Raw genomic sequence first — 25788 nt, 5'->3', positions numbered from 1 at the left:
GCAGCATCATGCTGTGGGGATGGTTTTCAGTGGCAGGGACTGGGAGACTAGTCAGAATCGAGGGAAAGATGTACGGAGCAAAGTACAGAGAGATCTTTGATGAAAACCTGCTCCATAGCACTCAGGACCTCAGACTGGGGCAACAGTTCACCTTCCAACAGGACAACAACCCTAAGCACACAGCCAAGACAATGCAGGAGTGTCTCTGAATGTCCTTGAGTGGCCCAGCCAGAGCCCGGACTTGAACCCGATCGAACATCTCTGGAGAAACCTGAAAATAGCTGTGCAACGACGTTCCCCATCCAACCTGACAGAGCTTGAGAGGATCTGCAGAGAACAATGGGAGAAACTCCCCAAATACAGGTGTGCCAAGCTTGTAGCGACATACCCAAGAAGACTCCCAAGGCTGTAATCTGAGTACTTATGTAAATGTGATATTTCAGTTTATTCTTTTTTATAAATTAGCAAAAATGTAAAGAAAAACTGTTTTTGCTTTGTCATTATGGGGTATTTTGTGTAGATTGATGAGGGATAAAAACAATTTTAAGCATTTTAGAATAAGGCTGTAACATAACAAAATGTGGAAAAACTCAAGGGGTCTGAATACTTTCCGAAGGCACTGTAGGTCCTCCTTCCTCTCTTCCTTGAAGTTATCGCTGATCTGATATGACATGATTGGTGAAATCAATGTAGTGGACTTCTTGCTCACCTATCAAATAATGTTAGATCTGTGCTTACCTCAAGGAAGGAGGAAGGATGTATTATCAGAGTATTCGAACAGGGCCATAGAAAGCTGCTGCATGTTGGACAGGCGATGAGCGAGAGACACAGAAAAAACGGACAAAGTACTGTTCTCTACAAGCAGTTCCTTTTTTAATCCCCAAAATGGCGCCCACTCCCTTGTCCGACTTTGCCACGGAAGTCCAGCCTACTTAGCAGCACTGTTCGGCCTCAATGAAACCCTCCTTATCGTGACCCCCCAGCTCCACCTCAGCATAGGTGGAGTGGCAGCTCTGGTTGCGGAACTTCATAGATGGCCAGTAGTTATTGGTGTGTCGCTGTGAACAACAGACATTTTAACCAACCAGGATTAGTCAAATCCAGGAGTACAGTACAGCCCTAGACCAGGGTTGTGTTCAGTAGGGAACAACCATTTTGAAACAGAGTGAAACGGGGAGGTACTAACTGAATGTGTCCAATACAAACACAGATTTTTGATTCAGTGCAAAATGGTAGGCAACAGTGTGCCTTACTGAACACGACCCAGCACATCTGGCCCTCAAGGGCCGAAGTCCTGCTACCTATCGTTTCTCCGTGGCATTTAATTTATATTTTCATGCTGTTGATCATAGCTTAAATTGAGTCATGCATCCCTGTGCTAGACATTTCTATATAAGAACAGAGCATCCAAGTGGAATTTATTTAATTCTGTAAGGGCCTGCTCTCAGTCTCACCTGCATGAGGTAGAATGGAGGAGCAACAGTGGGGTGTGTGTTGATATAGTAGACAGCCAAAAGGGTTAGGGCTACCAGCAGAATGAGGGCTGCCACCACACCTGCAATAATCGCAGTGTGCTCTGTCCGTTCCTGGTGTGGAGGACCTGTTTGCAAGTCTGAGAGAAAAGAAAAGCGAGGTAACGCTAATTATTCTAATCATTGGAATGATTGTGAATAAGAATTGCTAATGTCAAATTAAATTAGCCCTAGTCTACCCTGCTACGCTTGGTAAAATGGCTAAAGGAGAAGGCATAGTGCCCAAAACAGGATACATATAGTATAGACAGTTGGCCAGCTTCACTTGCGCATTAGCGACGGTTATAGGACAAAAGCACATCACAAAGACAGAACAACACAAGACTTACAGTACAACACTATGAACTCAAGACTCTAGCAGCATTCCAATGTGCCTGGAAATGTTGGTGATAATAAAGGCTTGGAACAGCCAGGATATTGTCTTTTAATAGGTAGCGCACCAAAAGGTATATTTTATTCATAGTTGCATTCAGGATATTTTTTTCTAAATGTTTAACTGAGTTTATCCTCTCAGTGGCTCAGTCAAGTCTAAGGTCAGTGGCTCCGGTTAAGGATAACATTACTCACAACCAGGCAGCCTCACTGACTTATGCAAAACACCCACATAGCCAACCAATTACAAGCCAACTCACCACCACCATTGTAACGAATGAGAAGTTTGGTATCATCTGTGGATAAAAAGAGAGTATTGTTGTACAGACACATAAGATGGGAAGAGACAGACGGACACAGACAGACAGACAAACAAACAGACAGACAGAACTTGGACAACAGAAAGCAAGCACAGAAAGCATGGATTAGCATCTAACTATATTTATCCATCATTTGAGGGTGGATTTGGGTTGCTGCTACATAGCAGAACTTGAAATGTCTCCTTATAATTATAAACATATGGAGAAAAACATTTCAATCTGGAAATTGTTAAATGTCTCAACCTGGCAACATTGATTTCCTACGTTGACATTGGACTGGGTCATTTATCTGGGCTGGACCATACTATCTTTAATAAGATAATGGGGGTGTGCTGATTTGGTATGTGAGTGGCCAGCAACCCTGGGCACCACTATAACTCAGACCCAGCAGAGGGGTGGTGCTTCCGGCCCCCGACTCACCCTCTGTGACGGGGATATCTGAGAGCACTGCAGAGGAGGGCGTGGGCTCTGGGGTCGATTGGTTGAAGGGCCCCATGGAGCCCTCAGGACCTCCCTGGGTGTAGTCCTCACAGGTGCCCTCTTTTGCCTGAAAGAAAGTTACAAAATAATATTGGCGGGAGTGGGCGAGTAACGGTTGTTAGATGTAATTTGTTGCAACGTCATCTTCTGCTTTTTCGGCACTACGATCTAATGCCATCTCACCTCTTCTGGACAGTTGTAGTCGAGCCACTCCTGTCTGTGACGATCAATTCCATCAGAGCATCTGAAACACATGTGGAGAGGACCGAGAGAGAGGACAATTATGCAATATAATACACAATACAACGCTAATAAACAATCTTTACGTCTCACGTTAGTCCTTCATACATGACATTAAGTCAAACACTCACATGTATACATACACACGCACAATCACGCACACTCGCAAGCACACACACACAACAATCACACACACCTCACCTTTGCAGTGTGTTGCACCAACCACAGCCGTTTGTCTGGTTGGATATGAGACAGAGTTCACAGGTGGTGTGTTGGAGACATGCTGGGAAAATCAGACAAATGATCCATTACAACTTTTACAGGCTTGTTTTCAGTAGGGGGAAAGCGTGAAACTGCCATCATGATGTCACAAGTTTGGCTGAGTAGGGGTCTATGAGAACAATGCATACTCACTGGGCAGTGGAGTGAACTCAAAGGCAGAGTGATTGATGATCTTAGTGGTGTCAATCTCTACTCTATGGTACTCATAGATGGTCCGCCGTCTTGCATCTATAGGAAGGAAATCAAGTAGAAGTAGGGCGAGTATTCTTGACCTTGTGACATTCACACAAATAACATGATGCTGATCTAAAACCTGTCTGGGTACAGTAGAGAGGGAAGGATATTGGATGTCAGGAGTGAGTGTAATCTTGTTGTGACTGACCTGAGGACTGTGGAGAGGGGAGGAGGGCCATGAATGCGTCAGACAGGCCCACCTTCACTGGGTGTTCAGTGGAGTTGATCTTCTCCACTGGCAAAGGAACCTAAAGGAGGAGGAGAAGGAGGGAATCAAAGACTGGAGAGTTGGCTTTTGCTTTTTTACAGTTAAGTTGGCTTTGGGAGACCGGTCGAGATATTCCCATTTTGAGCTAGGGTGCGCCTACAGTGATCAATAACATGGTCGAAAATCCTAACCTGTTGTCGTGAGTGTTCTACGTCTCCGAGTGAGTATTATTTTATATCTAAACTCAGCAAAAAAAGAAACGTCCCTTTTTCAGGACCCTGTCTTTCAAAGATAATTCGTAAAAATCCAAATAACTTCACAGATCTTCATTGTAAAGGGTTTAAACACTGTTTCCCATGCTTGTTCAATGAACCATAAACAATTGATGAACATGCACCTGTGGAACGGTCATTAAGACACTAACAGCTTATAGACAGTAGGCAATTAAGGTCACAGTTATGAAAACTTAGGACAATAAATAGGCCTTTCTACTGACTCTGAAAAACACCAAAAGAAAGATGCCCAGGGTCCCAGCTCATCTGCGTGAACGTGCCTTAGGCATGCTGCAAGGAGGCATGAGGACTGCAGATGTGGCCAGCGCAATAAATTGCAATGTCCGTACTGTGTGACGCCTAAGACAGCGGTACAGGGAGACAGGATGGACAGCTGATCGTCCTCGCAGTGGCAGACCACATGTAACAACATCTGCACAGGATCGGTACATCCGAACATCACACCTGCGGGACAGGTACAGGATGGCAACAACAACTGCCCGAGTTACACCAGGAACGCACAATCCCGCCATCAGTGCTCAGACTGTCCGCAATAGGCTGAGAGAGGCTGGACTGAGGGATTGTAGGCCTGTTGTAAGGCAGGTCCTCACCAGACATCACCGGCAACAACGTCGCCTATGGGCACAAACCCATCGTCGCTGGACCAGACAGGACCAGACAGCTCTTCACTGACGAGTCGCGGTTTTGTCTCACCAGGGGTGATGGTCGGATTCGCGTTTTACACCGAGGCCTGTACTCTGGAGTGGGATCGATTTGGAGGTGGAGGGTCCGTCAGGGTCTGGGGCTGTGTGTCACAGCATCATCGGACTGAGCTTGTTGTCATTGCAGGCAATCTCAACGCTGTGCGTTACAGGGAAGACATCCTCCTCCCTCATGTGTTACCCTTCCTGCAGGCTCATCCTGACATGACCCTCCAGCATGGCAATGCCACCAGCCAAACTGCTCGTTCTGTGCATGATTTCCTGCAAGACAGGAATGTCAGTGTTCTGCCATGGCCAGCGAAGAGTCTGGATCTCAATCCCATTGAGCACATCTGGGACCTGTTGGATCGGAGGGTGAGGGCTAGAGCCATTCCCCCCAGAAATGTCAGGGAACTTGCAGGTGCCTTGGTGGAAGAGTGGGGTAACATCTCACAGCAAGAACTGGCAAATCTGGTGCAGTCCATGAGGAGGAGATGCACTGCAGTACTTAATGCAGCTGGTGGCCACACCAGATACTGACTGTTACTTTTGATTTTGACCCCTCTTTTGTTCAGGGACAAATTATTCAATTTCTGTTAGTCACTGTGGAACTTCTTTAGTTTATGTCTCAGTTGTTGAGTCTTATGTTCATACAAATATTTACAGATGTTAAGTTTGCTTAAAATAAACGCAGTTGACAGTGAGAGGACGTTTCTTTTTTTGCTGAGTTTTTAAAAGAGGCCAGCTATCTATGGCTACAGCTAGCCTTTCTGCCGCACTGTGCCCATCTATTTCAATGTTTGGATAAGAGGACAAGGCCATACACATTTTATTAACTGTTTAACAGACTTAATATTTTTTTAAGTGAGATGAGCAAGCGAAAAAAATAAAATAAAATAAAGTTCAACCCATTGTACAAAATACTGAACAACCTCAGTACAACACCTTGCGTTTACACCAAGCGACCTCACAAAAACATTTTCGCCTTTTGGTATAACGGTCACAGGGACCAGGGTTTGAGTCCCAGTCAGGGTACCCCTACATTGGTGTCAGGTGTTGGATAGCACCTTTGAAAGCATGGCTGAATCTCAAACCGAACACTTAGCCCCCAAACCCTTTATCGAGTGGCCACTTGCTGATGTATTCGACAGTGATCACTCAAGTCTGCATGTGTTTTGGCCAAAATGAGCATTGAGACGATGCGCACTTGACGTCCCAACTGCCCCTTATCAATATTCCCAAATTCTAAATCCATTCGTGAGCATTCTCCCGCAACCTGTCTTGTACATTTTACATTTTACATTTTAGTCATTTAGCAGACGCTCTTATCCAGAGCGACTTACATGAGCAATTAGGGTGCCTTGCTTAAGGGCACATCAACAGATTTTTCACCTAGTCGGCTCGGGGATTAGTATTCAGACCCCTTGGATTTCTTCACATTTTATTGTGTTACAAAGTGGAATTAAAATTGATTAATCTTTTTTGTCAACAGGCTAGTAGAAGATGTTTTTTTTTTTTTAAATAAAAATTAGATCACTAAAATATAGTGATTGCATAAGTATTCAGTAAAATGTTGCTTAACAAACAGCATAATAAATTAGATAATAGGGGTTGACATGATTTTTGAATGACTAGCCCTTCCTCTGTCCCCCATACATACAACATCTGTAAGGTCCCTCAGTCACGTATTGAATTTCAAGCACAGATTCAACTACAAAAAATTTAATATTTTGGAGATTATTTCATTTTCAAATAACTGAAAGTGAGAGGTTGTAATCTGAATAAAGGGGAAAAGGCCATTCTTGAACACGAGGTGAGCTATTCTTACTAATCTGCTAGAGAACCAGTTCGGATTTAAGTATAGTTTATGTATGACTGAAGCCTTTAGTGAGAGGTCTAATGCTTTAATATTTAATAATTTCTGCCCTCCAAATTAATATTCATTATATAAATAGGCCTGTTTATTTTTGTCTGGCTTGCCATTCCAAATAAAATTGAAAAAAAACAACAACAACTAGTCAGGTGTAGGCAGGGCCATAAGCAAACAGGTAAACTGGGGGGGGGTGAATAGTTATGCACGTTTAGTTTTTTTGTCTTATTTCTTGTTTGTTTCACAATAAAAACTATTTTTCATCTTCAAAGTGGTAGGCATGTTGTGTAAATCAAATGATACAAACCCCCAAAAAATCCATTTTAATTCCAGGTTGTAAGGCAACAAAATAGGGAAAATGCCAATGGGGGTGAATACTTTCGCAAGCCACTGTATAAGCTTGCTGCTTAGCAAACTGTTGGAAAACATTGTGTTTGACCAAATACAATGTTATTTCTCTGTAAACAAATTTACAACAGACTTTCAGGATGCTTATAGAGAAGAGCGCTCAACATGTACTGCACTGACACAAGTGACTGATGATTGGTTGAAAGAAATTGATAATAAGAAGATTGTGGGTGCTGTACTGATAGATTTCAGTGCAACCTTTGATATTATTGACCATAACCTTTTGTTGAAAAAACGTACACTACCGGTCAAAAGTTTTAGAACACCTACTCATTCAAGAGTTTTTCTTTATTTTAACTGTTTTCTACATTGTAGAATAATAGTGAAGACATCAAAACTATGAAATAACACATATGGAATCATGTACTAAGTAAAAAAGTGTTAAACAAATCAAAATATATTTTATATTTGAGATTCTTCATATATCCACCTTGCCTCCACAATCCCCCGACCTCAAACAAATTGAGATGGTTTGGGATGAGTCGGACCGCAGAGTGAAGGAAAAGCAGCCAACAAGTGCTCAGCATATGTGGGAACTCCTTCAAGACTGTTGAAAAAGCATTCCAGGTGAAGCTGGTTGAGAGAATGCCAAGAGTGTCATCAAAGCAAGGGGTGGCTATATGAAGAAACTCACATATAAAATATATTTTGATTTGTTTAACACTTTTTTGGTTACTACATGATTCCATATGTGTTATTTCATAGTTTTTGATGTCTTCACTATTATTCTACAATGTAGAAAATAGTAAAAATAAAGAAAAACCCTTGAATTAGTAGGTGTTCTAAAACTTTTGACTAGTGCTATATGTTTTCATTATCCAATTGTATTGCATCAATCTCAGACGGCTGTTTATTGTCTGTATCTGATCTCTAGAGCATATCATACCCCAGTCCTCTGCTGAAATATCTTCCTGCATATCTTGTATCCACTGAAGTCTCTTACTCTCAGAGTTGTCTTCATGAGTAGCTACCATTTTCCCATATAATGATGTAATTTGACCTCTCCCATAACACATATTAACAGAGAGCATTTCTAAGGTGGTCAAAGGAGGTTGTAGGGCAGATTGTTTTAGACTGGAAAAAAATTAAGCTTCTCAATTGAAAGTATTTGAAAAAATGCTTTTGTGGTAAGTTAAATCTTCCCTTTAGTTCTTCAAACGACATGAGCCCTTTTTCATGGTATAAGTCTATTACTTTAACAATACCTTTTCTTGCCCATTCTTTAAACTCCAAGTCATTGTTACCAGGTGTGAAATTGTAATTGCCCCAAATTGGTGTAAAACTGGATAACACAGGGGATCCACCCAGATATTGCTGTACTTCGTGCCATACAGTTAGGGTGGTTTTAACAAAGGGATTAGTAGTATTCTTCTTTAGTTTCTTAAAGGGAGTTGAGTACAAATATCCATCCAAAGTTAAGCCTTTAGTGGACAGCATTTCAGTCTGCAGCCAGGGTAAGGATGGTTTCTTGGAGAACCAAAACATTGAAGCCCAGTAATACGTAACCCCCCTCTGTCATAGGGTAAATAAAGAAGAGAAAGTCTAAGCCTTGGTTTTCTGTTGCTCCAGATAAAATCTGAGAGTATCTTTCTGATCTTTGAGGAAAATAAAGGTGGTGGAAAGAGATAAAGAAATTTGGGCAGAATATTGATCTTAATGATATTTATTCTACCAATTATGGATATAGGCAATGATGTCCATCTGTTGATGGATTCTGTTACATTCGTTACCATAAATTAATAATTTGCAGAACTCAAAGAGCTAATTTCTGGTGTGATTTTAATACCAAGATATGTGAAACCTTGTGCTGTACAACTGGATTCAGTCTCTCTTGCTTGTTGAGGAAAAGGATGGAAGATTTGGTTTTATTAACTTTCAACCCAGAAAACTGACCAAAGTTATTAATTAAATTGGAGAGGGAAGAGATAGAAATCTTTTGATCTGTGAGGAATAAGAGGGTATCATCAGCATACAGGGCCACTCGATGTTCAAAATCTGATGTTTTAATTTCACTAATTGACGAGTGGGCCCTTACTGCAATGGCAAAGGGTTCTATATCTAAAAGAAAGAGTCCTGGACTGGCCGGACATTCTTGTCTCGTGCCCTGAAAAAGCTTAAAAGCTTGTGAAATCAAGTTGTTAGTGGCAACTTCTGCAGTGGGGTCGGTATATAATATCTTAATCCATTTACAGAAGTAGTTCCCAAACCCAAATCTCTTAAGCACTTCAAATAAATAAGACCACTCAACTCTGTCGAATGCCTCCTCTGCATCAAGTGAGAGTAGGGCAGTATCAGGGGACCCTTCACACATGTGCACTATGTTTAGTACACACATTTTTTTCACGAAGCCATTTTGGTCTTCATGTATTAGATATGGGAGCACTCTATCCAATCTCCTGGCTTTAGCAATAATTTTTGAGTCGGAGTTCAGAAGAGAAATCGGTCTGTAACTTTCACATTTTGTTGGGGATTTATCAGGCTTCAGAATAAGAGTGATTAAAGCACTCCTTAGAGAGCGGGGAAACAACCTTGCTGAAAGGATTTAGCATACATGTCAAATAGTGGACCTAGAAGTTTGTCCTTAAATATCTTATAAATATCTATTGGGAGCCCATCTGGACCTGCCACTTTACCTCCCTTCATATTGAAAATAGCATCAGATATTTCAACACCATCCAATTCCTTTTCCAGATCCAATTTTGTGTCTTCTGAAATAGAGGGAAAATCAAGACCATCCAAAAATGATGTCTGATTAGTTAAGTTCTCAGGAGATTCAGAGTTGTAAAGTGTGATATTGTTATTTTTACTGCTGCTCTTTAATAATTTTTACTTTTATTTTGTATTATTTCGTCTTTTTTTGTGAAATTGTTTTTGGTATTCTTTCTTAAAACTGCATTGTTGGTTAAGGGCTTGTAAGTAAGCATTTCACTGTAAGGTCTACACCTGTTGTATTCGGCGCATGTGAGAAATGACATTTGTTTTGATTTAATTGTCGGCGAGTAACATGAATAATCCCTTTTACTCGAGTCCTCCAAGGTTCACATAGATTTAAGTCCTTAATGAAATGCTGTAATTTCTTTCTAATCTGGGAGTGGGAAGTGTCTAAACCAGAGGAGCGATCTAGATGAGGATCAAGAGTGCAATTAAAATCCCCTGCCATTCGAATTCTGGAAAGAAATGGGTATTCTTCAAAGAAATCTCTCTTCATTCAGTGTCCATCCAACGTCTCTACACTGTCCCAGGAAGGAAGACTATCAATATAAATACATTCTCAAAGAATTTGGGATTATCATCATCAAATAAAATGTTATTTGTCACATGCAGCGAATACAACAGGTGCAGACCTATGCATAGATAATAAACAGCGAGTAGCAGCAGTGTAAAAACAATGTCAATGTAAATAGTCCGGGTGGCCATTTGATGAATTGTTCAGCAGAGAGAACAGTCTATGACTTGGGTGACTGGACACCACCTAGTATATAGGTCCTGGATGGTAGGAAGCTTGGCCCCAGTGATATACTGGGCTGTACGCACTACCCTCTGTATGCCGAGCAGTTGCCATACCAGTTGGCGATGCAACCGGTCAGGATGCTCTCGATGGTACAGCTGTAGAACCTTTTGAGGATCTGGGGACCCATGCCAAATCTTTTCAGTCTCCTGAGGGGGAAAAGGCGTTGTCGTGGCCTCTTCACGACTTTCTTGGTGTGTTTGGACCATGACAGTTTGTTGGTGATGTGGACACCAACTTGAAACTCTCGACCCGCTCCACTACAGCCCCGTCGATGTGAATGGGGGCGTGTTCGGCACCCCTTTTCCTGTAGTCCACGATCATCTCCTTTGTCTTGCTCACGTTGAGGGAGAGGTTGTGGTACTGGCACCACACTGCCAGGTCTCTGACCTCCTCCCTATAGGCTGTCTCATCATTGTCGGTGATCAGGCCTACCACCGTTGTGTCGTAAGCAAACTTAATGATGGTGTTGGAGTCATGCTTGGCCACGCAGTCGTGGGTGAACAGGGAATACAAGAGGGGACTAAGCACGCACCCCTGAGGGGCCCCCGTGTTGAGGATCAGCGTGGGAGATGTGTTGTTGCCTACCCTTACCACCTGGGTGCGGCCCGTCAGGAAGTCCAGGATCCAGTTGCAGAGGGAGGTGTTTAGTCCCAGGGTCCTTAGCTTAGTGATGAGGTTTGTGGTCATTATGGTGTTGAACGCTGAGCTGTAGTCAATGAACAGCATTGTCACATAGGTGTTCCATTTGTCCAGGTGGGAAAGGGCAGTGTGGAGTGCGATTGAGATTGCGTCATCTGTGGAACTGTTGGGGTGGTATGCGAATTGGAGTGGGTCTTGGGTTTCCGGGATGATGGTGTTGATGTGAGCCATGACCAGCCTTTCAAAGCACTTCATGGCTACCGACGTGAGTGCTACGGGGCGGTAGTAATTTAGGCAGGTTACCTTCGCTTTCTTGGGCACAGAGACTATGGTGGTCTGCTTGAAACATGTAGGTATTACAGACTCGGTCAGGGAGAGGTTGAAAATGTCAGTGAAGACACTTGCCAGTTGGTCCGCGCATGCTCTGAGTACATGTCTTGGTAATCCGTTTGGCCCTGCGGCCTTGTGAATGTTGACCTATTTAAAGGTCTTTACATGACTAGGATGAAGATTCACGTTGTATGCCACGGATGAACGCCTCGGCTTGAGAGGGAGATTCAAACCTGTGTGACCGTCCATTGTAAGTCAGACGTAGTTTAGCTGGGAAGGCTATTCCATAGGCAATGTTGATCGACCTGAGCTGGCGTTTGACCCTGTCGTAGCCTTTTCTTTTTCCGTGCAGGTCCACGGATAGGTCAAGGAAGAACATGATCTCTCAGTCCCTGTACATCACCTTGCCCTTGGCCCTGGCTTTCCGCATCACTCTGACTTTGTCTTGAAAGTTGAGAAACTTCATGATAAGAACTCGAGGAGAGAGGTGGTTTCTCGGGCCTGTAGGAGCCGGAAGCCGATGGGCTCTTTCAATGCTGTGAGGAAAAAATCCTGTATAACCTATTTAAGCTTGTATAGCAGAAACAATTTAATGATTAATTACTTTAATAGTTCTTAATGCTAAACTTTGTTATGCACATGCGCTGTATGAGCCTTAAATCTGTAAATTTCCACTGTCTGTTTGAAGGTCTTGTAAGAAGGACCTGGTATTTTTCCAGTCTACCTCTGTTCAACTTACAGTGCCTTGCAAAAGTATTCATCCCCCTTGGAATTTTTCCTATTTTGTTGCATTACAACCTGTAATTTAAACAGATTTTTATTTGGATTTCATGTAATGGAATTACATGTAAATTCAAGGCACACTTAACCAGCATGGCTACCACAGCATTCTGCAGCGATACGCCATCCCATCTGGTTTGGGCTTAGTGGGACTATCATTTGTTTTTCAACAGGACAATGACTCAACACATCTCCAGGCTGTGTAAGGGCTATTTTACCAAGAAGGAGAGTGATGGAGTGCTGCATCAGATGACCTGGCCTCCACAATCCCCCAACCTCAACCAAATTGAGATGGTTTGGGATGAGTCGGACCGCAGAGTGAAGGAAAAGCAGCCAACAAGTGCTCAGCATATGTGGGAACTCCTTCAAGACTGTTGGAAAAGCATTCCAGGTGAAGCTGGTTGAGAGAATGACAAGAGTGTACAAAGCTGTCATCAAGGCAAAGGGTGGCTATTTGAAGAATCTCAAATATAAAATATATTTTGATTTGTTTAACACTTTTTTGGTTACTACATGATTCCATATGTGATATTTCATAGTTTTGATGTCTTCACTATTATTCTACAATGTAGAAAATAGTAAAAATAAAGAAAAACCCTTGAATTAGTAGGTGTTCGACAACTTTTGACCGGTAGTGTATTATTATTATTAACCTCCGCCCCTGTTTATCACTTACCCTCCACCCGTCCCTCCTCCATCCCCTCATCCCCTCCCTTTGCCCCCCAAATCTTGACCTCGGATTACGGGAATCCTCCAGAGCTCAGGCATCAGCACTTTGCCTTGCCCCCAGCTCAGGCCAGCTCGGAGGGGGATAGGTTTTCACTGCTGGCCCCCCTGCTTGGGGTTAGCATTGCACAACCACCACCCAACCTGGGGAGCTGTCAAACACCCTCACCATCCCTCACCAGGCAGTCTGCAGTAAGGAAGAGACTAGAAAGAGAGACCCAGTGAAGAACCAGGACTCTGGAATAGTCTAGACCACATTCCTCTGAACCAGACCTGACAAGGTATTGTGAAGTTATTTTGGTTTACCTGTGTGAGTCAATCACCGTGTTGCTGTGATTTGTCTGCATAGTGGTTCAGTATAGTGATGTAGTGATTTAGAATTATTTAGAATATACAGCCTGTCTGTAGTGATTGTAAACAGTATGGTGCACTGAGTGATTCACTTCTTGGTCAGAAACCGGTCTCTCAAGAATTTAAACTTTTCCTCTAGTGGGACATTTATAAATGTTATGCTTTGCCCTCCTTGTGCCCTGTAGATATGAAATGTACTAATATACTGTAGTTCTTTCAATTTGGCCCCATGAAAATAAGACTGTTTTTTTTTTTGGGCTGGAAAATTAATGTAGAAATTAATTATACAATGCATTTTTATGCCTTGCACATACAGTATGCCATATTTCTGACAATAAGAAATGTCCACTGTTTCACACTTTTTTGAAAACTTTCTGTACAGTTCCAGTATGGAACTTCTGTACCTCTATACAGTTAAGTTACACAGGCCTACACAGTATAGCCAGTGTATGTGTAGATGTATACTCCAGAAAATGCTAGGCATTTGTCTGTGAAGCTAATTTTGCCTTTAGTGCATTTCTGTAGTGCTTTTGGAGCCAGCCCTGTCAAGGATAGCGTTTTAAGACATCCAGTGTCTCAGGGTTTTACCCTCTCTCTGTTCACCAAGCTTCTACAAGCCTCATATCACACACTCTTCAAAGAGAGAAATGTATATTTGCAATATATATGCCAACATTTCTATTTTAAAAGTATATATTGCAAGGCATAATGTATTGTCTAATACAGTGTAGAAATATAACATTCTTACCATAATGTGAGTAGAATAGGTAAAGATCATTGTATTTTACAGTAACTTATAACATAATAGTTTTATGCATGTTATTTACTCTGGAATATATACTATAAAGAATGCACTCCATAAGTAACACAATACAAAATCTTTTAAAATAAGTGCTCTATATTTTTGATATCCCTATAATTCCCTGTGTAAATCCCTGTATATATTTAGTGTATCTGTTATACAGCCTGTAAATGTACAGTGCCTTGCAAAAGTATTCATCCCCCTTGGTGTTTTTCCTATTTTGTTGCATTACATTTTATTTGGATTTCATGTAATGGATATACACAAAATAGTCCAAATTGGTGAAGTGAAATAAAAAAAATTACTTGTTAAATATAATTCTGAAAAATAAATAAAGGAAAAGTGGTGCGTGCATATGTTTTCACCCCCTTTGCTATGAAGCCCCTAAATAAGATCTGGTGCAACCAATTACCTTCAGAAGTCACATAATTAGTTAAATAAAGCCCACCTGTGTGCAATCTAAGTGTCACATGATCTGTCACATGATCTCAGTATATATACACCTGTTCTGAAAGGCCCCAGAGTCTGCAACACCACTAAGCAAGGGGCACCACCAAGCAAGCGGCACCATGTAGACCAAGGAGCTCTCCAAACAGGTCAGGGACAAAGTTGTGGAGAAGTACAGATCAGGGTTGGGTTATAAAAAAAATATCAGAAACTTTGAACATCCCACGAGCACCATTGAATCCATTATTAAAAAATGGAAAGAATATGGCACCACAACAAACCTGCCAAGAGAGGGCCGCCCACCAAAACTCACGGACCAGGCAAGGATGGCATTAATCAGAGAGGCAACAAAGAGACCAAAGATAACCCTGAAGGAGCTGCAAAGCTCCACAGCGGAAATTGGCTTATCTGTCCATTGGACCACTTTAAGCCGTACACTCCACAGAGCTGGGCTTTACGGAGTGGCCAGAAAAAAGCCATTGCTTAAAGAAAAAAATAAGCAAACATGTTTGGTGTTCGCCAATCTCTGCCATGAGGGCAGACTTTTCCACCAAACTCAATGGTGTCCTGACAGGGATTAGTGAGGTTAAACGTAACCTTCTAGCCTACTTCACGTGCTTGGACGAAGCAGAGGAATGCATTAGTATGGTGGAAGATACTGTCGTCACTGTCAAAACAACGACTGAACAGTTGGAAAAACAGCTGGCGGACGATACTTCAAAACTAAGCTTGCTCGAGAACCACTACAGGAGGTCTAATTTGAGACTGGTTAATCTACCCGAAAAGTGGAAGATGGTGACGCAGTTGCATTTCTTGAGAGATGTCTTCCCGAGGCATTAGGGCCGGACAACTTTCCGGACCCCCGCGCATTGTCGTGGAAATTCTAACTAATAAGGAGAGACAATCTTTATTTGATATTTATTAATTATTGCAATAATGGAGCTGGTCAATGACCACCCGTAGGTGATCGTTGAGAGCCCAACAATAAAGGAAATGCTGACGTCTTATATAGAGGACCTAAAAATGCTTAGTCATGGCTGGTTCCACCCCTCCCTGGCAGATCAGGGCATCATGAGCTACCTTGTTTTCTTGTGGCTATGTGTATCGGGTCATAGCGCACAAACAAGTGATAACATTAGTTCTGTTACTCCTCTCTGTCCAAGCCAGCCTCTGTTCAATCAATCAATGAATCAATCAAATTGATTTATAAAGCCCTTTTTACATCAGCAGATGTCACAAAGTGCTATACAGAAACCCAGCCTAAAACCCCAAACACAAGCAATGCAGATTTAGAAGCATGGTGGCTAGGAAAAACTCCCTAGAAAGGCAGAAACCTAGGAAGAAACCTAGAGAGGAACCAAGCTCTGAGGGGTGGTCAGTCCCCTTCTGGCTCTGGCGGGTGGAGATTACAACAGTACATGGCCATTAAGGCCAGATTTTTCTCCAAGATGTTCAAACGTTCATAGATGACCAGCAGGGTCAAATAATAACCACAGTGGTTGTAGAGGTTGCAACAGGTCAGTACATCAGGAGTAAATGTCACTTGGCTTTTCATAGCCGGGCATTTAGAGGTTGAAATAGCAGGTGCGGTAGAGAGAGAGAGTTGAAAACAGCAGGTCTGGGACAAGGTAGCACGTCCGGTGAACAAGTCAGGGTTCCATAGCTGCAGGCAGAGGAGTTGAAACTGGAGCAGCATCACGACCAGGTGGACTGGGGACAGCAAGGAGTCATCAGGCCAGGTAGTCCTGAGGCATGGTCCTAGGGCTCAGGTCCTCCGGGCGGGGAGGGAGCATACTTAAATTCACACAGGACACCGGATAAGACAGGAGAATATAACACCAGATATAACAGACTGACCCTAGTCTATGTGTTCACCTCATATCTCCACACAGCTGTGCCCTTGAAAGATAGTAAAAGACAGGATGGACTGAGACACTGTGGTCACTCTCAGAGGGTCTTTGTCTTGACCACGTGACTACAGTGGCTTGCGAAAGTATTCATTCATTGGGGGGTTTGTATCATTTGATTTACACAACATGCCTACCAATTTGAAGATGCAAAATAGTTTTTATTGTGAAACAAACAAGAAATAAGAAAAAAAAAACAGAAAACTTGAGCGTGCATAACTATTCACCCCCTCGAAGTCAACACTTTGTAGAGCCACCTTTTGCAGCAATTACAGCCGCCAGTCTCTTGGGGTATGTCTCTATAAGCTTGGCACAACTAGCCACTGGGATTTTTGGCCATTCTTCAAGGCAAAACTGCTCCAGCTCCTTCAAGTTGGATGGGTTCCGCTGGTGTACAGCAATCTTTAAGTCATACCACAGATTCTCAATTGGATTGAGGTCTGGGGTTTGACTACGCCATTCCAAGACATTTAAACGTTTCCCCTTAAACCACTCGAGTGTTGCTTTAGCAGTATGCTTAGAGTCATTGTCCTGCTGGAAGGTGAACCTCCATCCCAGTCTGAAATCTCTGGAAGACTGAAACAGGTTTCCCTCAAGAATTTCCCTGTATTTAGCGCCATCCATCATTCCATTTAGCTGCCACCACATGCTTCACTGTGGGGATGGTGTTCTCGGGGTGATGAGAGGTGTTGGGTTTGCGCCAGACATAGCGTTTTCCTTGATGGCCAAAAAGCTCAATTTTTGTCTCATCTGACCAGAATACCTTATTCCATATGTTTGGGGAGTCTCCCACATGCCTTTTGGCGAACACCAAAAGTGTTTGCTTATTTTCTTCTTTAAGCAATTGCTTTTTTCTGGCCACTCTTCCGTAAAGCCCAGCTCTGTGGAGTGTATGGCTTAAAGTGGTCCTATGGACAGATACCCCAATCTCCGCTGTGGAGCTTTGCAGCTCCTTCAGGGTTATCTTTGGTCTCTTTGTTGTCTCTCTGATGAATGCCCTCCTTGCCTGGTCCGTGAGTTTTGGTGGGTGGCCCTCTCTTGGCAGGTTTGTTGTGGTGCCATATTCTTTCCATTTTTTAATAATGGATTTAATGGTGCTCCGTGGGATGTTCAAAGTTTCTGATATTTTTTTTATAACCCAACCCTGATCTGTACTTCTCCACAACTTTGTCCCTGACTTGTTTGGAGAGCTCCTTGGTCTTCATGGTGCCACTTGCTTGGTGGTGCCCCTTGCTTAGTGGTGTTGCAGACTCTGGGGCCTTTCAGAGCAGGTGTATATATACTGAGATCATGTGACAGATCATGTGACACTTAAATAAAGTCCACCTGTGTGCAATCTACCTAATTATGTGACTTCTGAGGGTAATTGGTTGCACCAGATCTTATTTAGGGGCTTCATAGCAAAGGGGGTGAACACATATGCACGCACCACTTTTCCGTTATTTATTGTTCCGAATTTGTTGAAACAAGTTATTTTTTTCATTTCACTTCACCAATTTGGACTATTTTGTGTATGTCCATTACTTGAAATCCAAATAAAAATCCATTTAAATTACACGTTGTAAAGCAACAAAATAGGAAAAACGACAAGGGGGATGAATACTTTTGCAAGGCACTGTAGGTCCAATACCCAGGGTTCGCCACTGGTCTGTAACAAGGCGCCAGGGTTCCAGTAGAAGCATAGTATCGACTGCTCCTACAGTCTTGTTTCAATACTGCGGTTTATCTGACGCCGGCCCAGAAATACAATTTCCATAGATGGCCACATAGAGAAAGATTAGAAAATTCAAAAAAAGACATCATGACCTTTGTGCACAAAACATCCATTGAATCATTCAAATAATTGTCGCTGCGGCCCATTTTCTTTGTCTATCATTCACAGCCGAAGATATGAAAATGTTATATTCATCCAATGTCTACCATGTTTTTGGATGACGTGATGACGTCGTCGCTGCTCCCTGTGCTAGTGCACATGTGAAGTTGGGCCATGTAAACCAGATGCAACCCGGATATAGACGGTCCATGAATCGGCGTATGCGAACATGAGTAGATTATGTTGAAAACAACTGTCGGTCATCTAGGATGCAGTCACCAGTTATGTTATACCTCAGTGGTCTGTACTACACATGTGATGGCAGAGTTAGCAAAACAAATGCCCACCCGATTGATACAAATCATCAGATATCACTCTGCCAGGTAGACCTACTTTGCAGTCAACATATAATTGGAAGGTTTTTTGGGAAAGCCTTTAGAAATTACTGTTTTGGCATGCTAACTGGCTACACAACACAAACGCTGGCATTCCCATGTTGTTACTTCTTCAGAACGTTGCAGGAAATACGAATCACTGATGCATTCCTTTAATGAATTATGAGAAACGAGTGCAATTTAAACACTTTTCTAGTATGTTCAATACATGTAATAAATGTTCTACTAAGTTCAATACATTTTTGAATATTGTTTAATTCCATTTTAATGTCTGGATTCCGCAATTCCATCCGCATTTTCCGCATCGAAGATTTTATAGGGTCCTATATTGACCTTATCTTAGAAGTGTTTATGGGACATTGACATGGTTGTCTGAAGTGGGAAACTTCCCAATAAGGATTGTGTTCAATTGCTTTTGAAGTCGGAACAATTCTTCAACCAAAAAGCTAGCTAACATTGCTAATAATGAAGTTGGCTTGCTTCCTTAACATTGACAATATGGTATAACTAGTTACATTATCCACATTTGTAACTGTCAAGAAAAGGATTTCTTGTCATCTTTTGGTTGAAAAGGTGAAAGGTTAGTGATGATATGCCACAACACAGCAACTCTGGTAACAATTTTAATTATGACTTAAAGGGTTGTTCAAGTAAAACTTCCCAGGCGGAACTCTGAACTTCCCATAACTCTGACAGTGCGTGAACGCCTCATTCCTGCAGGCTAACTATCATCTATTGAGTTGCCATGTCCCATCAATTGAATGCCCAAATCAACTTAAAGGTAGACTGAGCGATATGAAGTAGATCAGGGCTATTCAACTATAGTAAATTCTTACGGGCGCCAGATTTGAAAAAGGCTATTTACAGGGGGACCAGACATTATACAGTATACATGGCTTTACGCTTCCTAAGACTGTTGTAAAAAACTATGCACAAATAACAATTATAATCTTATGAAGCAGCTTTATTCAAATGACATGTTGCTAAAAGTTGATTTTAAGTGCTTTAACAGTAATTCAGTTCATCAAGAATAATTCAGTACATCAAGAGTAATTCAGTGCATTAACTTTTTTAAATAATGGAACACTGTACTTATATCACAGTTGACCTGCAACACATTCATTCATTTCTACTTTCCTGTCTATTGTACATACATAGCTTAATATTTTGTTGTGATTTCTTTACAATTTCATTATTTTCACTCTCTTCATTTATAAAAAAAAATGTACACATAGGAAAGCTTTTAAACATGGCATCTCATTTAACCAGTATCACATTCTTTTAAACTTTAAATTTCCTTATAATTCTTTTTTTATAATAAATTTTTTGTTGATTTTTTCTACATAGAAAATATTTTATGCATTGCATATCTCAGTTGAACAGCATTACATTCTGTTATATACAGTGGGGAAAACAGGTATTTGATACACTGCCAATTTTGCAGGTTTTCCTACTTACAAAGCATGTAGAGGTCTGTAACTTTTATCATAGGTACACTTCAACTGTGAGAGACGGAATCTAAAACAAAAATCCAGAAAATCACATTGTATGATTTTTAAGTAATTCATTAGCATTTTATTGCATGACATAAGTATTTGATACATCAGAAAAGCAGAACTTAATATTTGGTACAGAAACCTTTGTTTACAATTACAGAGATCATACGTTTCCTGTAGGTCTTGACCAGGTTTGCACACACTGCAGCAGGGATTTTGGCCCACTCCTCCATACAGACCTTCTCCAGATCCTTCAGGTTTCGGGGCTGTCGCTGGGCAATACAGACTTTCAGCTCCCTCCAAAGATTTTCTATTGGGTTCAGGTCTGGAGACTGGCTAGGCCACTCCAGGACCTTGAGATGCTTCTTGCTGTGTGTTTCGTGTCGTTGTCATGATAGAAGACCCAGCCACGACCCATCTTCAATGCTCTTACTGAGGGAAGGAGGTTGTTGGCCAAGATCTCGCGATACATGGCCCCATCCATCCTCCCCTCAATACGGTGCAGTCGTCCTGTCCCCTTTGCAGAAAAGCATCCCCAAAGAATGATGTTTCCACCTCCATGCTTCACGGTTGGGATGGTGTTCTTGGGGTTGTACTCATCCTTCTTCTTCTTCCAAACATGGAGAGTGGAGTATAGACCAAAAAGCTCTATTCTCATCAGACCACATGACCTTCTCCCATTCCTCCTCTGGATCATCCAGATGGTCATTGGCAAACTTCAGACGGGCCTGGACATGCGCTGGCTTGAGCAGAGGGACCTTGCGTGCGCTGCAGGATTTTAATCCATGACGGCGTAGTGTGTTACTAATGGTTTTCTTTGAGACTGTGGTCCCAGCTCTCTTCAGGTCATTGACCAGGTCCTGCTGTGTAGTTCTGGGCTGATCCCTCACCTTCCTCATGATCATTGATGCCCCACGAGGTGAGATCTTGCATGGAGCCCCAGACCGAGGGTGATTGACCATCATCTTGAACTTCTTCCATTTTCTAATAATTGCGCCAACAGTTGTTGCCTTCTCACCAAGCTGCTTGCCTATTGTCCTGTAGCCCATCCCAGCCTTGTGCAGGTCTACAATTTTTATCCCTGATGTGCTTACACAGCTCTCTGGTCTTGGCCATTGTGGAGAGGTTGGAGTCTGTTTGATTGAGTGTGTGGACAGGTGTCTTTTATACAGGTAACGAGTTCAAACAGGTGCAGTTAATACAGGTAATGAGTGGAGAACAGGAGGGCTTCTTAAATAAAAACTAACAGGTCTGTGAGAGCCGGAATTCTTACTGGTTGGTAGGTGATCAAATACTTATGTCATGCAATAAAATGCAAATGAATTACTTAAAAATCATACAATGTGATTTTCTGGATTTTTGTTTTAGATTCCGTCTCTCACAGTTGAAGTGTACCTATGATAAAAGTTACAGACCTCTACATGCTATGTAAGTAGGAAAACCTGCAAAATCGGCAGTGTATCAAATACTTGTTCTCCCCACTGTATCTATTAATTTCATTCTTTCCTGTCTTACACTTTTTCTTTTCAACATATGAAACACACACAAGTGTTTCCCTTCTAATGGGACAAATTGCACTTTTTAGATTGGGAAGGAACAGAAATGTTTGGCACAGAGGACGTCAGGGCAACCCGCAGGCAGTGATGAAGATTCACCTTTGACAGGGAAGAACAAGTGTTTGTTTTTATGGCATTTAGGGCTGTCCCCGGCACGAACAAATCTTGGTCGACCAAGAGTCGTCTGTTCTTTCGACCAATCGATTGGTCAAAATCTTGAAACGTGTATTTTTCCATTTATAGACACATCCTATGTGTTTTAATCAAATCAGCTATATATGCACTGAGCTTGTCTGATGCTTTAAGCGAACTGTTTGATTAAATAATTAAGACACACAAATGACAAGAGGGAGTCTGACCGCAATTGATTTGATTGTGCCGAGCCTGGTTCAGACTTGCTGCACTGTGTTTTAAAAAAAAGACAGTGAGTGACTGTGTGACTAGCACCTGTTGTCTCTCTCTCCTCCCTGCTGCAGTGACCACCACAGAACATCAAGTGTGTATCAAGCTGCAACATAATTACAGCCATTTCTGACTGAAAAGTTATGTTACCGACATCCCTAATTTGTTAAGTAAAAACATTCCCTATTCCCTCAACCCTTGCTCTCTTTACGTGACCAATAGGGCCTGACCTATAGCATATCATAATCACATCAATAAATTGGTTATAACAAACTCTGAACCACGTAACACACGTGACAGCAAAATGGATGCAGAGGACGTGACAAATATACTTGAAACGGGGAAATGTTTACTCATGAGGTAAAGGGGATGTCAGATGTGTGGAATAAATTTGACTAGTTGTGGAAAATACTGGAGATCAAGAAAAAGAAGGTAAGGAGTAAGCGCTTCGTGCATATTATGTGTGCCAAACAGGTGCTGTTAGACTACAATATAATTTTTCTGACTGTTTGGAACAATGTAAAACAACACTAAATAAATTACAAGCGTACCAGAAAGTCTGTGTAATGTTTTTTTGTAAAGCCTTTATTACAGCAAAGACTAAGAACAGTCGCATTCATTTGTGAATGTAATTTCCGAAATGGAACGGTTTAGGCCTATTTATTGTTTACGCTAATTATTCAATGGTCGCTTTGTTATTTTATTTTAAAACTAAAATGCTTGAATCATGAATGACTCATTTGCTGTGCGATGACATGAATAAATTAATTATTGATTGAAACAGTAGCCTATATAAGTAATGAAATATAGGCCTTAGTAAGCTACATTATTAAGACTAAACATGATGCGCTCTTGGGCCTAAAGCTCGATGGTGGTTTTACAAGGCTGTTATACTAAACCTACTAATGATAATGACATTATAATGATGATCATAATAATAGTAATAATAACAATACAAGGAGATCAAGGAAAAAGGAGGGTTATTATTATTATTATTATTAATATAATTTTTTGGACGATTTGGAACCGTGTAAACAACACTAAATCAATTATAAATAATACCAGAGAGGCTGGCCTAAAAATAAAAAATAAAAGTGTAAAGCCTTTATTACAGCATAGCAAAGATTAAAAACAGCCAAATTTGTGAAATTGTTTATATGTTGTGTTGCATGAGGCTTGGTGCTCACGGAATCAGTGGGCTATTAAACAAACACTCAAACAGGCAACAGAAGCAGGATCTGTCTTATTTCTGTAGATCTACAGTACCAGTCAAAAGTTTGGACACACCTACTCATTCAAGGTTTTTCTTTATTTTTACTATTTTTTCATTCATTGTAGAATAATAGTGAAGACATCACAACTATGAAATAACACATATGGAATCATGTAGTAACCAAAAAGGTGTTAAACAAATTAAAATATATTTTGTATTTGAGATGAATGCCTTAATGACAGCTTTGCATGTTTTTTTATTTATAAAGCCAGGCACATTTCAAATCAAATCAAATCACATTTTATTTGCCACATGCGCCGAATACAACAGGTGTAGACTTTACAGTGGAATGCTTACTTACAAGCCCTTAACCAATAATGCATTTTTTCTTTAAAAAAATCAAAAAAACATGTTAAGTAAAAAAAATAAAAGCAAATACCTAAAGAGTAGCAGTCAAATAAAATAACAGAAGCGAGGCTATATCGGTGCAGAGTCAATGTGCGGGGGCACTGGCTAGTTGAGGTAATTGAGGTAATATGTACATGTGGGTAGAGTTAAAGTGACTATGCATAACTAATAAACAGAGTAGCAGCAGCGTAAAAGAGGGGGATGGGCCATGATTAGCTGTTCAGGAGTCTTATGGCTTGGGGGTAGAATCTGTTGAGAAGCCTTTTGGAGCTAGACTTGGCACTCCGGTACCGCTTGCCGTGCGGTAGCAGAGAGAACAGTCTATGACTAGGGTGGCTGGAGTCTTTGACAATTTTGAGGGCCTTCCTCTGACACCGCCTGGTATAGAGGTCCTGGATGGCAGGAAGCTTGGTCCCAGTGATGTACTAGGCCGTACGCACTACCCTCTGTAGTGCCTTGCGGTCGGAGGCCGAGCAGTTGCCAAACCAGGCGGTGACGCAACCAGTCAGGATGCTCTCGATGGTGCAGCTGTATAACTTTTTGAGGATCTGAGGACCCATGCCAAATCTTTTCAATCTCCTGAGGGGGAATAGGCTTTGTCGTGCCCTCTTCACGACTGTCTTGGTGTGTTTGGACCATGATAGTTCGTTGGTGATGTGGACACCAAGGAACTTGAAGCTCTCAACCTGTTCCACTACAACCCCGTCGATGAGAATGGGGGCGTGCTCAGTCCTTTTTTCCCCCCTGTAGTCCACAATCATCTCCTTTGTCTTGATCACGTTGAGGGAGAGGTTGTTATCCTGGCACCACACGGACAGGTCTCTGACCTCCTCCCTATAGGCTGTCTCATCGTTGTCAGTGATCAGGCCTACCACTGTTGTGTCGTCGGCAAACTTAATGATGGTGTTGGAGTCGTGCCTGGCCATGCAATCATGGGTGAACAGTGAGTACAGGAGGGGACTGAGCACGCACCCCTGAGGGGCCCCCGTGTTGAGGATCAGCGTGGCAGATGTGTTGTTACCTACCCTTACCACCTGGGGGCGGCCCATCAGGAAGTCCAGGATCCAGTTGCAGAGGGAGGTGTTTAGTCCCAGGATCCTTAGCTTAGTGATGAGCTTTGAGGGCACTATGGTGTTGAACGCTGAGCTGTATTCAATGAATAGCATTCTCACGTTTAACAGTTAGGCTATTGATTATAGACCTAATTAAGTTGAGGTTTCCTCTCTCCTCACTTTTCTTAGACACTTAAGGCAAGGGCTGTTTTCTCGTCTCCTAACGCCGCTGCTGCCGCCGCCGCATCATTCTCAACACCAATATGCTGGCTAACTTTGCTATTATGCACATAGCAACATGGTCTAGGAAAAGGCGCCAATTCAACAGTGCACTGATGTGTTTCAGAATCACACATTTGTTATAAAATGATATATGTTTTATTTGTGTTGCACCATTGTTGTTACATAATATAACCATATACAACTTCAGTAGCACGTCTTAGACTGATGCACTGTGCCATCCCCACGGCCTCCACAATGGATCAGTCCACTCAGACAGGCGTGAACAGACAGGTGTCTTGTACACATAATTATTTATATATTTATGTTACTGCTCGACTAAAGAAATCTTGGTCGACCAACAGCCTATCGACCAAATAATCGACCAGTCGACTAAATGGGGTCAGCCCTAATGGCATTCATGTGAGAGGAACTGGATTCACATGTGTATGTTGATCAACACATTGTTAAAAGAAAAAACGCCAATGCTCTTATGTTTGGGATTGGTCAGCAATAATATGCTCAGTCCAAAACTTCACACAGCCCACAGACAGAAGCGCCTGCCTCAGATCAGCTGATGCTTGCATGTCTACGTGCACCAGCTGGAGGGGACCTTCATCGAGTGACGTCAGCACCTGTTTAGCTTTTGCGGAGAAGTCTCCCCCTGCATCAGTAGAGAACGGGTCCCTAACAAACTGCATCCATAAAAGGCCTTTTCTTTTTTCCAAGTATCCAAGCCACATGGAGAGAGGTTGCCATAGCCTTCTCCTGTGCAGAGCAAGATCGCACCATAGTGACCCAGCTCTGCTCGTAGGAGGCAGT

The 25788-nt window shown here is 42.0% G+C and overlaps 1 protein-coding gene across 1 annotated transcript in view; it reads right to left on the bottom strand.

The window, feature by feature from the left end:
- Positions 1-932: 932 nt before the first annotated feature.
- The window catches only part of plxdc1 (plexin domain containing 1), a gene marked incomplete at its 3' end in the record, with an annotated part of 112107 nt that continues 87251 nt past the window's right edge, over positions 933-25788 (bottom strand). Inside the window, exons 7-14 of the mRNA XM_084159306.1 lie at positions 3609-3708; positions 3359-3454; positions 3146-3227; positions 2888-2948; positions 2645-2771; positions 2165-2200; positions 1455-1612; positions 933-1058 (exon numbers count right to left, since the gene is read on the bottom strand). Coding sequence (XP_084015432.1) covers positions 933-1058; positions 1455-1612; positions 2165-2200; positions 2645-2771; positions 2888-2948; positions 3146-3227; positions 3359-3454; positions 3609-3708 — 786 coding nt within the window. The remainder of the gene's footprint in view (positions 1059-1454; positions 1613-2164; positions 2201-2644; positions 2772-2887; positions 2949-3145; positions 3228-3358; positions 3455-3608; positions 3709-25788) is intronic.

Source organism: Coregonus lavaretus (assembly GCF_964263955.1).
Source record: "Coregonus lavaretus genome assembly, chromosome: 1".
NCBI classification, from domain to species: Eukaryota; Metazoa; Chordata; class Actinopteri; order Salmoniformes; family Salmonidae; genus Coregonus; species Coregonus lavaretus.
This window is presented reverse-complemented; position numbering and strand designations above follow the sequence as displayed.